Raw genomic sequence first — 12,876 nt, forward strand, 5'->3', positions numbered from 1 at the left:
ACACACACTCGCACACATCTATTGGCCTACCGTGCGTGTGTGACCGACATTCCTTTAATACACTCATGTACACCTTTACAGATGGCAATACTTTGTTTTAATCGTTGTTGCAGCTGTACCTGTTATGGCTTAAATATCTTTCTTGTGCCGACCTTTCGGTGGCGTTGACTGTGTCGAGGAGTGAAGTGTGATGAGAACAGCAGGAGCTGATGAGATGTTGGCCACTACTCTAGCCTCTAGGAAATCGAGAAAGCTGCAATTTATTTGTATTTTCTCCAATTTAAGATTCACAGTAACGCGCCTGGTGAAGTTGTTTTTTTTCCCACTCCAGCATTCTTGAGATGCACTTTAACCTCAGTTGTGTTGTATAGTACAGTAACTTGTGATTAGAAGCTTCTTTCTGAGGAATATCAGAGGCCAAGGATGTTATGTGAGCTTTCCGGTGCCAGATGGACAGAATTTAGCGAGCTCCTCCTGAGCTCTGTGCTGTGATTGGCTAAATGCCTGCCCATGTGGAGAGCGTGTGAGTGAGTGCTTCTACAGTATGTACGTATGTGGAGAGATGAAGAGGTCGCAGACGGAGGGAAGGAGGATGAGGATGGGCTCGTTAAATGCAATGGTGTTCTCCTGTGGTACAATCACCATCTACCTCACAGGAGTGGATGTGCAGCGACAACTTGCGGTCCCCAGAGAAAGCAAACTGTCCCCGTTCCTTTTGGCAACTCTCCCGCCCGTGTCTCTGGCTAATTGGAACATTGGCAAACTCTGGATGGAAAATCACTCCAACCCAACACAGATCCAGTTCTGTTTGCAGATCTGCTGGGTCAAATGAGTGCCCGTTCGCAGGGACGAGGGAACGGAGCCAGGATGCGGGCCTTGTGAGGACGCAACCGGTCGCAGCACACATCAGCTAGCTGGCAAACTCACAACAAACACCTACGCCTGAAATGATTCTCAGGCTGAAATGAACAAAACAAAAGCATGAAATTAACAAATAATTACATCCATATTTTAAGCAGGAGAGAGAGGAAACTTATATAGAAAAAATGGCACACTGCAATCAATACTTTTGCTGCTTGTATCGTACTGTATATAACAAAAAAAGAAGTATTTACAAAAACCAATACCCACTGTCGCTTGTCAATTAGAATTTTTTTTTCTTTTCATTTGAAACGGGGCAAAAACATTCTTTTTTGGGAAGAGTGGGCGGTAGACACGAATTATTTAGCCTAAATTATTTTTGCTGTATTTTTCCACCCCCACCCCCATTTGAACCTCCCACTGTCTCGGGGTGGCATCTCAGGCTGTGGTAGTTTCATAGTAGTATGGGGGGAGTATGGCGGAGGGGTGGAGAAGGTGGGGACATGTGGGATAAGGTGGGGAGAGGGGTGGTGGTTGGGGTTGGGGGGTTTGGAGGTGGGACGTAGAACCTGTTGGGGCTTCTCACGCTGTCACTTCTTCTCTCAACTCCTTGTTCCGGCGCACCTCCTGAGCATGCCTCTCCTAGAAAAAACACAGATTGAGCATGTCATGTTTGTCTCTGCTGCCAGGCCTTTCCTGACATTTACTTCCTGCTCACTCCACCATTCCTCTTCTTTGACCTTTGTACAGAAAGCACAAGACTCCATCTTTGTTCTTATCAAACCTTAATCTTCTCTGAAAGGTGCTCTATTACAGGCATCAAGTGTATCAGTGCTCCTTACCCTTTCCTTCTTCTTTTTTTAAATCATTCTCCTGTCACTTGTTATAAATCCTCACTCTTTCATCACACTCCTCAACAGGAGCCATGTTGTACCAGTTGCACTGCCTTAGTTCAGACTTATAGCTGCAACATAAGTGGACATTTACGCGTCATTAAATTAAAACGACTTGCACCACAAATATAGCTGATTCTTGCATAGTTGTTATCGAGTTTATACACCCAGTAACTGCCTGGAGTAACTATTACGGAGCTAACTGACAAAGCTAATGTTTCACAAATAACATCGTATACCTCGAAGCTTCAGTTACATTAGCCTTATCAGAAATCTCCCATTTAAACTTTATGAATATCACTAAATGTTATGTTAAAGCTTGTGATGCTACAGTGACTTCCTGTTTACATTGTTGGCTGCTTTTGATTGAACCCTGCTAAATATCGTTTTCTAACAACCAGTTTTTACATCACTTGAGACATTTTTTTGAGTTTTAATTGTGCAACCTAATTTACTATAAATCACAAATTTTAAATAAGTAAATAGGAACTTACTGTTTATATTAATAAAACTTGCTGTACAGACAATATAATTCAACAGTTAAATGAATATACAGAATGTAGAAAATCCAAATAATCAGAATAATTGAGAGAATTTTTTTCTTCTTCTTTCGGATTTATGACCCGAGCATATCGACGTCTCTGCTCCTCACCCTCTCCTGCAGGCGCTCCATTATGGCAGCCAGGTAAGCCTGCCGGTTCTCCTCGATGTGCTCCATCTTCACCTGGAGCTTCTCCTCCGCCATGCGGCTGAAGTTGCTGTTCTCCTCCATCGCCTTCAGCAGCACGTCGCGCTCGTGGTCCCGCTTCTCAGCCAGGGCCCGGAGTACCTGTGCCTCCTGGGACTGGAAGGAAGAGAGACGGTTAGCAGAGGGAATGAGTCGGAGAGCAAGGGGTCGATAGGGAGACGGTCATTTACTGAAAACCACTCATTGATTTTTCTTCAAATTGAAGCATGACTCAGCGCTGCTGCAACTAATCAGACTTATTAATGCGAACTATAAAAATGTCTGGAGGTGAGAGAATTTCTCCCCTTGACGTTTTCATCCTCTCTTGGCATTTACTATGATACAAATAATACACTGTATGTTTGACCCACAGTATTGGACATCTGGTGTTTGGGGATGCAGACAATGTGAAACTGCGCTATTGATTTTAATGATTGATTTGTTGGTGGGCTGCTGGATTTGCCAGCTGCTTATATTGACTGCATTGACATTCAAATCAATGAGATTCTTGAATTAGCCAATGTTGGATTAGAGTTTTCAGTAGTCAATGTGACCCACAACTAACCAAACATCCAGCCATCAAATTAGATGTCAAGTGAAGTCTAGTAGTCATTACATCATCACCATACCAGCGGCATTGCGGTAGAACCTCTCCTCTTGTTTTGAGTCAGAAATGGTTTTGTTTGGGTGCCACAAAAAGCTTTTTGTGGCTTATTAAAGCAAAGTGATGCGTGGCAGCTGGGTGCAATGGAAATGATTGGAAACGTCCTTACTCTCCTCCGTTCCTCAGCTGCCTCCAGTTTCTTCTGGATGTCCTCCAGGGAAACGTCCCTCTTTGGGGGGGTGGTGACGCAGTGGGTGGCATCAGACACAGGGGAGGACGGCTTCAGGATGACCTCAAAGGCCTGGCCTGAGGCTCGCTTGTTAATGGGCTTGATGGCCATGTCTGCATTGACGTGTAAGAAAGACAGACAGAAACACTCTTCGTTTACTTTTAATTCAAGCACGTTTTTATAAAGAAGATGGAATTGATTGCCACGTACCTTCAAAGTCACCCAAGATGTTTTTGGGGGTCTCCGGGTACAGACAAGAGCAGATGAATGAGAGAACTGAGATCTCCTTCATCTTCTCTTTGTAAGCTGCGGAGGAAACGGGAAACATGAAACATGACTGTGTGTTAACTGACTGTGTACACACATGCATATACAGAAAATATCATTAGCCTACTAACATACAAAAAGATGAAACATCATTAACCCACTTGTACCTCCACAGGAGGTCCTTGATGTAAAGAATTATTCAAAAGAAAAGCTCATCAAAGGATGTCTCGTGCTCGAGCTGCCCTGGGTTTTGGAGGCATTTTGTGGCCTTTGTTTTCACCGAGCTGCGAGGGGAGCTGGATGGAAGTGTCCTTACTTGGCCTAATTTCCCCAACAGCCAAGATGCTGCCGTCCCCGCAGGATTCCCCACACATCATTAGCTATGCATTATTATTTATTAACAAAGTCAGACCAACGCCCTATTGCCTCCCAGCCGTTCTGAGACAAACACACCAAAATACACCATACTTTGTTTTGTTTACGATGGATGTTGGGCTAATGCTTGGGTTGTTCCTTATCTTCTTTGTCTGCGGCGTGTGGATAGAGGCTAATAGTTGAGGGTTTAGCTTATCAGCACAACACAGCAATGTGGCTGTCCAACCCTGGTCCATTGATGGTCCAAAAAGTGAATAACACTGAAGCAAAGCTGGCATCAAATCATGCTGGTTGTATTTGGCAACCTGCTTCTTCTGCTCAATAGGGAGGGACAAAGAGCTCCAAAGGGCAGACGGTGAAAAAACAGAAAACTAAAGAACACCCAACCTTGTCTAACCTTGATTTTCTTTTTTTATTTATTGGCATCTACTACTTTGTAATGTGAGCCCAGAGTTCAGCAGTCCCTGCAGGGAGAACGGCAAAAATATCTGCAACGCACAGCAGCTTGTGAAATATTCTGCTTTTGCTCATTGCTGCTGTGTTCTGTCAAGGCACACTGTCCCATGGAGGAGATTTGAATACCGACTGTCATAATATAGCATAATCCATCACCCGGAGTACTGGGCCTGCAGGGCTGAAGGGTGCCACGCTGATTTATGATTTGCAGAGAGCTACAATAGCAAAGGCAAAAATGAGATTCGCTGTGAAAGAGCTGCACCGTGGTGGGGTATACGGTGTACAGTATGATTACTACAAATCCTCTTCCTCGATCATATTCCCTGCTCACTCTCTCCTCCTCTTCTCTCTGTGTCTCACTTTCTGCCCTGCAGACTGGCAGACGCCACAGTAATGTGATCAACTCTCAGATGTAGCTCTCACTACTCTCTCATGGCCTTGTTAACCCCTTCCCTGAGGAGGAAGTGGGAGAGGGTGGGAGCATGGAAGGGGTTGAACAAAGGAGAGGAACGGAGATAAAGGTGTTTTGAAGAGAAACAGAAAATAGTCATATTTCAGTCGGATGAAAGGAAAGAGAAGTTGGAGGAAGATGGAGAAAATGTTTGGCTGCTTCACCGTCATGGTAACACCTTTCTGGTATAAACATGAATCCCAGACAGGAGGATTAAAAACCAGTAAAGGGGGCAGCTCCCAGTGGGACTTGCAGCCACCATCAACCGCCCCGAGGACAGCCTAATGGAAGCAGCCACTGCAGGTGGATAGCGCTTTAATTTGTAATTAGCGGACCGCACCATTTCTGCTGACGAAAGGGGGAAGGGACAGAGCTTTTGTAGGGTTGTCACGGGCTCATTAAGTGCGGCGTATATGTCAAGACCCCAGTAGCCATTTTCTCCCACTCACACAACCCCACTTGACTGCTCAAGACTCAAGCAGTTAACAATTCAGTGGAGCAGGTAATTTCAGTTAAGTGCTCATGGAGATTCTTGTTCAGTGTTTGCAACATTCTGGGTGATTTTCTGTGTTCAATAATGTTTTCATTTAGATCTAGATTTTTAGTTTTGGGCTGACTGTTTGTTTCTTATGAACGATTGATGGTTAGCTTAGTATTTTCTCAATTAATTGGTTATTTTGTTGGGTCTATAAACGAGTCATTGACTGTCTTGTTTTGTCCAAACAATCCAAAACCCAGAACTTTTCCATTTACAATTATATCAAACAGAGAAAAACAGCAAACCCTCTCCGGAACCATTAAATGTTTACTAAAAAATGACTAGGGACTAATCAATTATCAAAATAGTTGCAGAATTATTTTCTGTCGATCGATTGTTTGTCAAATCGTTGCAGCTCTATTCTGGTTTGTTGAGTTTTATTTGAGGCGGTTTGGACTATCAGAGCTTCTTGGAAGATAAGCACTCACTGTAAATTGAAACATCTCTCTATCTCCTGCACATTTTTTTTTATATCCCTAATCAAAAATATATGAGATTCTCCATTGTGCAAAAATATGAAATTGCCTCTGTATTTCTCCTGTGAGAATAGATATTTTCCTTCTCTAACCGCTGTAGTAATAAGCCAATTCCCAGAAGGTCAGGCACATTAAAAATGTCAAATGATCCAGAATGACGTTCCACAGCAGGAAGTGTCCAAACACCAGCGTCGGTTCAAAGATATCGGCTGAGTTTCAGACATGCTGGGTCAGGCAAAATCATTTCAGACAGAAATGACACCACACCAATGCTCCCACTCCACTCCGGCAGGCTGGTTTCAACCAGCCAGCTCTGCATCCTCTCAGAGAGCTGCTCCTCCTGCCCCGACCACAGACACACAGCCAGCAAACTGCACTGCATCTCCCAATCCATCAGCCAAAGAGTGTAGATCATCAGTATCTATACATCCTCCCCCGCAAGCATCCCTCTTCCCCAGCACCTTCTGCATCCCCAAGCCTCCGTTTCATCTGTTGCCGATGTATTCTCCCTCTCAATTCCAATTTTCTCTTTTTTTTTTGTCGACCCATCCCTCCACTCTCTGCATCTCCTGGGAGCTTCAATTCTGCGTTAGCAAAAGCCACCACCACACCTCTGTTTGGTACCATTATTTCTCTCTGCCACACTCTTCCTCTCTGCCTTCTTCCTCTTCTAAACACCCAACCCCCATCATAAAAAATTAAACCGGCAATAGAGTCACTTTGAGCAAAAAGGCACAAAGTGAGAAACATAAGTAAGACACTGTTGACAAGGCTACGAGCAAACAGTGACCGCGTGTATCGCAGCGTTTACTGCCTTCCTGGGTCCAGTAACCTGGCAGCAATATGGGCTTGGCGTCTGTGTTCGGCATATACAGGCCCTTTACAGCTGTGCCACCCAGCAACAATATAGTCACAAAATTATGAAGATATTACCACGGCAAAATTGGCTATTAAATACAACTATACGACACCCAGATGATCACGAGCAAGTCAAGTAATTTAATGTAGGAGGGAAGGGGTGATGGGCCACACCCTGTGTCCACCAGATCAGTGCACAAGGCTGCAACTAAGGATATTTTTCAATTGATCAATAATCTTTTGGTTTATATCATTTCCAATAATTGCAATAGTACACATCTCAGTTTCCTAAAGCCAGGGGGATGACTTTACATGTCTTGTTTTGTCTGACAATCCGGCCAAAGCCCAAAGATATTCAGTTTATTATCACACAAAACCAAGAAATGTAGAGGCTGTAACAAGATTATCTATTAAAATTTATCAACCGACTAAATGATTAATCAACCAGTTGTTACAGCTCCAGATCAGTGCATTAAAAGAGCAGACCAAAGAGGGAGCGGTGTGTAATGTCCAGAATTTACCGTTTAAAACACCTGAGGATAACATCAGATTTGCCAAACTAGGACGCTAAAATCACCAAACTGTCTCATCCTGATGTTGATTTTCACAAGTGATGAACAAACCATGAGCGTATGGCGTATACCATCACCGCTGGATTGATGTCACCTCTTCCTCGCAGCCTCGTTTTAAAGAGCAGCAGTCCTCTGAACCAGGAATGGGAGTGTGCTGCATTGATCGATGAGACTCAGCGATAAATCAGCATGAATTATGAGTCCGGCAGTCTTTTGAGCTTTATACACATGGACCATTAAGACAATAGTGATGCGGATGATAAGATGAGAAATGTAACTGCTGGATGTGATGCCCGAGAAGCCTCTGTTTCTGCACACAAAGGAATTGATTTATAGGGGAACCAACTGAATGACCACACCTAATTGGATATGACAAATGTGCATGATAAGGATCAGGAAAAGGGCTTAAGAGGCCTTAATGCACACAGAAGTGGTTGTTAGCACGTGTTTGTTTGTGGGATAGTTGATACATCTTGTTAGAGGCTTTAGGATGTCTCTATCTTTAGCTCTCAGCTCCAAGGAAGGAAAAAAACACACATTCACATATATACAGGCGTATTTATCCTGCCTTTTATAGTCCTACAATTGTCAATGTTTATTGACAAATGAAGCCTACGGTGTTTTTGCTAGAGTTAAATTCCACATGTGTTTCTGTAGGCGACATGAACTCAATGAACTGCTGGGTGCTGACTGGCATGATGACTGCTTTCACCCAGAGTGTCTGCTCCCTGCCCATCCCCTTCAGCCTGTCCACGGCTCGAATCACGGAGGAAAGAAAAGGAGGAGGAGGAGGAGGAGGAGGAGGAGGAGGAGAGGGGAATAAATATAACAGTCGGGGCTTGATTGCCGATGTCCCTCAGCGCAGACACCATGCAGGACCCCTTACTGTCTGTCTGCATGCCCCTCCATCCATCAAGTGCTTAGTCAAGCAGAAAACAAACAGACTATCCCCTAGACTGGCCACACGCACTTTACAGCCTTAACACGCACCCCTTAAAACAAACACACTATCTTTAATGTCAGATATGATTATAGGCTTCTTTTCGATAAAGCCTGCAGGTCACGTCCAGTGTTTATAGGCCTCCCAAAGTGATATATCTAAATAATCTAATTAACACATAAATAAGAAATATATATAAAGCCTTGATGTGTAAATCCATAGGATGGCACACATTCGAGGCCTACCACCTGCCATAACATGCAATCTAATTTTATTTCTACCAAACACTGTCACATTACTACTAAAGCCTCAATAATAATACAGTTATCCAACATAATATGCCCCATTTACAGTCTATAACCCTCCTAATAGGATTGGGTTCTGAAATTCCTGAGACGACATTCATTTTCATCGCCAGTCGTAAATTCTTCCCTCGACTGCAAAGCAATTCTGGAAAAGGATGCTCTTTTTATCATCTCTCTCTCTCTCTCTCTCTCTCTCTCTCTCTCTCTCTCTCTCTCTCTCTCTCTCTCTCTCTTATTCATGCCTTTTAGCGGTCACCCACAAAATTGGTTGCGCAGGCTTTCCAGTACAGCTACATACTGTAGGATGGCCCAGTTTCCATAAGGAGATTTGTCACGGTAAAACATTTCACACCCTGGAGAGAGCGGCTGGCTTGCTTTGAAGGGACCGGAGATGTTGGGTGGGGTCGCTGGCGCTGCATTATGCTGCACGGCTCTGAGTCAGGTGCGGCAGGCAGGCATCGACAAAATGCTGCTGTGTGAGGAAATAAAAAATCGCCTTTCTTGTGTCGATATGGATTCATTCTCTTTCATTCGCTTTAAAAGTGAATTAAAAAAAATATGCGTCACTGATTTGGCAAACTGAATCTCATATTGATCGCCACTCATTTGGATTTAGGATCAAGCATTAACCACACAAAGAAATACTTCTTAAAACAAAGGTTGAAAAACTGAATAATTCTGCTTCAATTGTGCAACTTCATTTAAAAGGAGTGACTTGCAGTGGAGTTTGGCCGCTCCCTCTAATCAACCAACCCTCAGCATCCTTTTGTGCCATGGGTGTCGCCACAGTATCTCAGCATCCTCAAACCTGCGAAGACGCTGCTATCTCACAAAAATAAAATGAAAAGTCAATGTGCAAAAACTCACCGATTGCGGTCTTAGCCATTTCTGTACGGTGGTGGTGGTGCCGGTTGAGCAGAGGAAGGTGCGTCGGTTGCTGGATGCGGTATCTCGGGGTGAGGGGACTGCTGGTAAGGCACTGAGTCAGCAGAGACGGGACTGCCGGTGCGCCTGGTGGTCTGGTATGAGCTGCGTCAGGTCAGCGGGAAATAACTAGAACTAAACCGGAAAAGAGTTGATTAGCCCTTCAGAATAAAGGACATAGTTGCGTACCCATTATGAACATGGATTGACACAGTTGAATGTCGATAGTACTATCATAGACTACTCTGATATTATGTTTGGAGGCAAAGATTAGTCAATTTGTCAATTGGCAGAAAATGAATCGGTGACTATTGTCACAGAGCTCATTTGTTTCAAGTCAACAAAAAACTGAAAAACAAAACAATTCCCTGGTGACAATTATTTCACTATTATGAGGATTTGATAGTTATTATGTCAGACCTTAGCTTACATGATAGTAAACTGAATCTCCTTGGATTTGGAAAATGTGTTCAAATAAAAAAAGGCTATATGAATAGCCTACATCATCATCTCGTGCTGTGATAAAATATAATGGGTATATGGCTATATTTTTCACTATTGTCTGACATTTTCTAGCCTAAAGACCAGCCGCTTAGTCGAGAAAATAATCGACAGATTCATTGATAATGACAGTAATTGTTAGGTTGGTTGCAGACCTAGCATGTTGCATAATATGCACGGAAAGGAAACGCATAACTTTTAAAGTTAATGGTAACTATTTGTTTTTGCAACTTCCCTTAGAAGGAGAAAGACAATGCTTTGGTTAGGCTGGGTTATGTTGAGTTTCTCATCCAGAGAGAGATTTAGCATTGGCAAACAGTCAATGACACCCTGACCCACATTAAGATGAGCCATTTTTTAAAAAGGTTTTATTGTGAAATTAATGCCAGGAAGTCTAAACATATCACAATCTGATGGGTTTTACACTGGGTCACTAATGAGCGTTTATGTGCCTCCTATAGCTCTCATGCACCCCTTGACGAGCCTCCCCTTTCTCAAAGGCTTGACAAACCCCATGTCCCCTTACGGAGCGTTCAGGTCCTCAACAGGATGGGTGTTTCCCTCTTTGTTTCTGTGTCGATGAGCAGGTAGAGCACAGTTCAGCTCTCTCTCCATGCTGCGAGGAAGAATGACTCTTCACAAGACAACAATAGAAAGACAAATAAATATGTAAATAACATTTTCATACAATTTGGATTTTAGGCCTTGTGAACCTAAACATGCATGTCATTCTGGGAGAAGCAGGGTGAAGGAGAATTACAGTTTTCATATCTCATATTAAATAATACCCGCGGCTTAACGCATCCTATAATGAATGTCTACAGTCAAAAGGCCAAATCATACTAGTGATCACCTCGATCTATGTTACCGCAGAACATATTGATGGTCAAATCATAAACTGCCAAGTAGGTGGGTGGAATCATTAAATCAACAACCAATAGGTGGCAGCACATCTCAGGCTATATGAGAGGAATGTGTGGTTTGAAGGAAACTATTTTACAAGACAGCCTGCACAATCATGCAGTGTATAGACTGTCCGGTAGACCATCTCCATGCACACTCAACAGGACGTGTCCACTGTAATTCATATCAGGATTTTGCAGTTATCGGCATGTTTGTGCGAGTTTTATTGACAGTTGAATATGTGCATTAAACACAGAGTAGGCGACCAAACACCAACTCCATCGGCATGTTTCTTATCAAAAGGCGCACGTTTGTAAAGATAGCAGTTCATAGGCCAGGGCTACTGTTTATTTAAAACGATACGCAAATCTCAAGGTAAGTATATGAATGGTCACTAATTAACCAGAACAGAGTTTTTAGTTGTTGTGGCTCGTATGATGCTGTAGATAAGCTTAGAACAGCTTACGAACAATATTTAAAGTAAGTGGGTACAAGAAAAGATATAAGCTTTCAAAAATAGAGATTGCTTGCATCCTAGATTTAGATCAGGCTGCACAATAGAGGCTAGATAAACAAGATGCAAATAAATGAAACAGGGTGTGACCGCATCACCGCTCAAACATAAATCAATGCGCTGCTGCTTTCACGTGTGTGTGTGTGTGTGTGTGTGTGTGTGTGTGTGTGTGTGTGTGTGTGTGTGTGTGTGTGTGTGTGTATGTATGTTTACTATCTTTATTTACGCTCTGTATTAATGTAACTAACTAGTACAACGTTCGTGGTTTACCGGTTGTCCTATTACCCATCAGAGCCGCTCTGTTAGTGGGTGACGCCCCCGGCCTTTAGGCGGTAGGTGAGGATAATGAGGTGGAGCTTACTGCAGATGCTGCTTCAGGACTTACGAGCCAAAGTTGGTCTCGCAATGCAGAAGAAGCACGACACGTGAACTGCTGCATTGCTCTATTGGGGGGGAAGAAACAGACAGCATCCACAAAGGTAACTAGTTCCTCTTTTATTATCGGGTGGATTAACTATCTAGCCGGTGCTAGTAACGGTATGTAGGAGAAGTGTCTCCACTCACACGAACGTTAACCGTTGCAACCGTCGTTCAACGTTCGCTACCGTTACATCACATACTAACGTTAGCATCAACTGCATCAAGCATGTTGCATCAGTGTGGTAAACTGGGCTAGCTCCGTTAGCCTAATGCTGTAGTTCAGAGTCTCTGCACAGCCAGTTTAATGTGTGTGTGTGTATGTGTGTGTGGTTGAGATGGATACCGGTGTAAGTTAAGTTAACAGCGGTAACGTGGTGATGCACGTGTTTTAGTTGACCCATTGTCCTCTTTTGACCATGTGCCAAGCCGGTGCTATTAGCCTACCAGCCGATCTGGTGCTATAGTCATTAAAGAGTATTTGTATTTGTCTTATAGAGGAGTACCAGGAGCGGGTGGTTTGATTAATATAACATTTAAAGTCGCACAAGTTCAGTTGACGTTAACAGGCGGTGTCGCCACGAAGTAGTCCGAGTGACAGTCCACGTATCACATCCCCATCCTGTGTGCTCTGTGACCGTGCAAGTTGTAAACTTTGACACATGAGAGGAAGTTGATTCCTCTATGCATTGTCCTCAATAACGTCTAATAACTTAGTTTAATTAACTTCTATACGCGTTCCCCTTGTCAACAGGGGGTAAATTAACAGGAAGTGAAGCTGTGAAAGTGGAGACTATAACTATTTGCTCCACAGAGATGTGTTTTTTTTGTGACTTTGTGAACAAGAGCACTTAACTGCAGCAGCCATATTGCAGATCAGCGCTACAGTAATGCCATTAGTCTAGTACTGGGACACATGGCGCGTGTCCCTCACAGACCCATTAGTTCTGGGCTTTTTTTAATTGTTAGGCAAATGTGAAACAGTGAAAGGCTGTTAAATCTTAGCAGCTGTGAGTCTGCAACCAAGTCTTCTTTTTTTTTACTTTGAATGAAAGTACATTTTAA

The 12,876-nt window shown here is 43.3% G+C and overlaps 1 protein-coding gene across 1 annotated transcript; it reads right to left on the reverse strand.

Moving 5' to 3' along the window:
- Positions 1 to 1,434: 1,434 nt before the first annotated feature.
- Positions 1,435 to 9,669, reverse strand: stmn2b (stathmin 2b; the record flags this gene model as incomplete). Its single annotated transcript, XM_079176263.1, has 6 exons — positions 1,435 to 1,503; positions 2,407 to 2,598; positions 3,255 to 3,427; positions 3,525 to 3,620; positions 9,420 to 9,581; positions 9,666 to 9,669. 6 exons carry the CDS (start codon positions 9,667 to 9,669, stop codon positions 1,444 to 1,446), a joined length of 687 nt encoding a protein of 228 aa, XP_079032389.1. The 3' UTR covers positions 1,435 to 1,443.
- Positions 9,670 to 12,876: the final 3,207 nt, after the last annotated feature.

This window comes from Pholis gunnellus (genome assembly GCF_910591455.1).
Source record: "Pholis gunnellus genome assembly, chromosome: 16".
NCBI classification, from domain to species: Eukaryota; Metazoa; Chordata; class Actinopteri; order Perciformes; family Pholidae; genus Pholis; species Pholis gunnellus.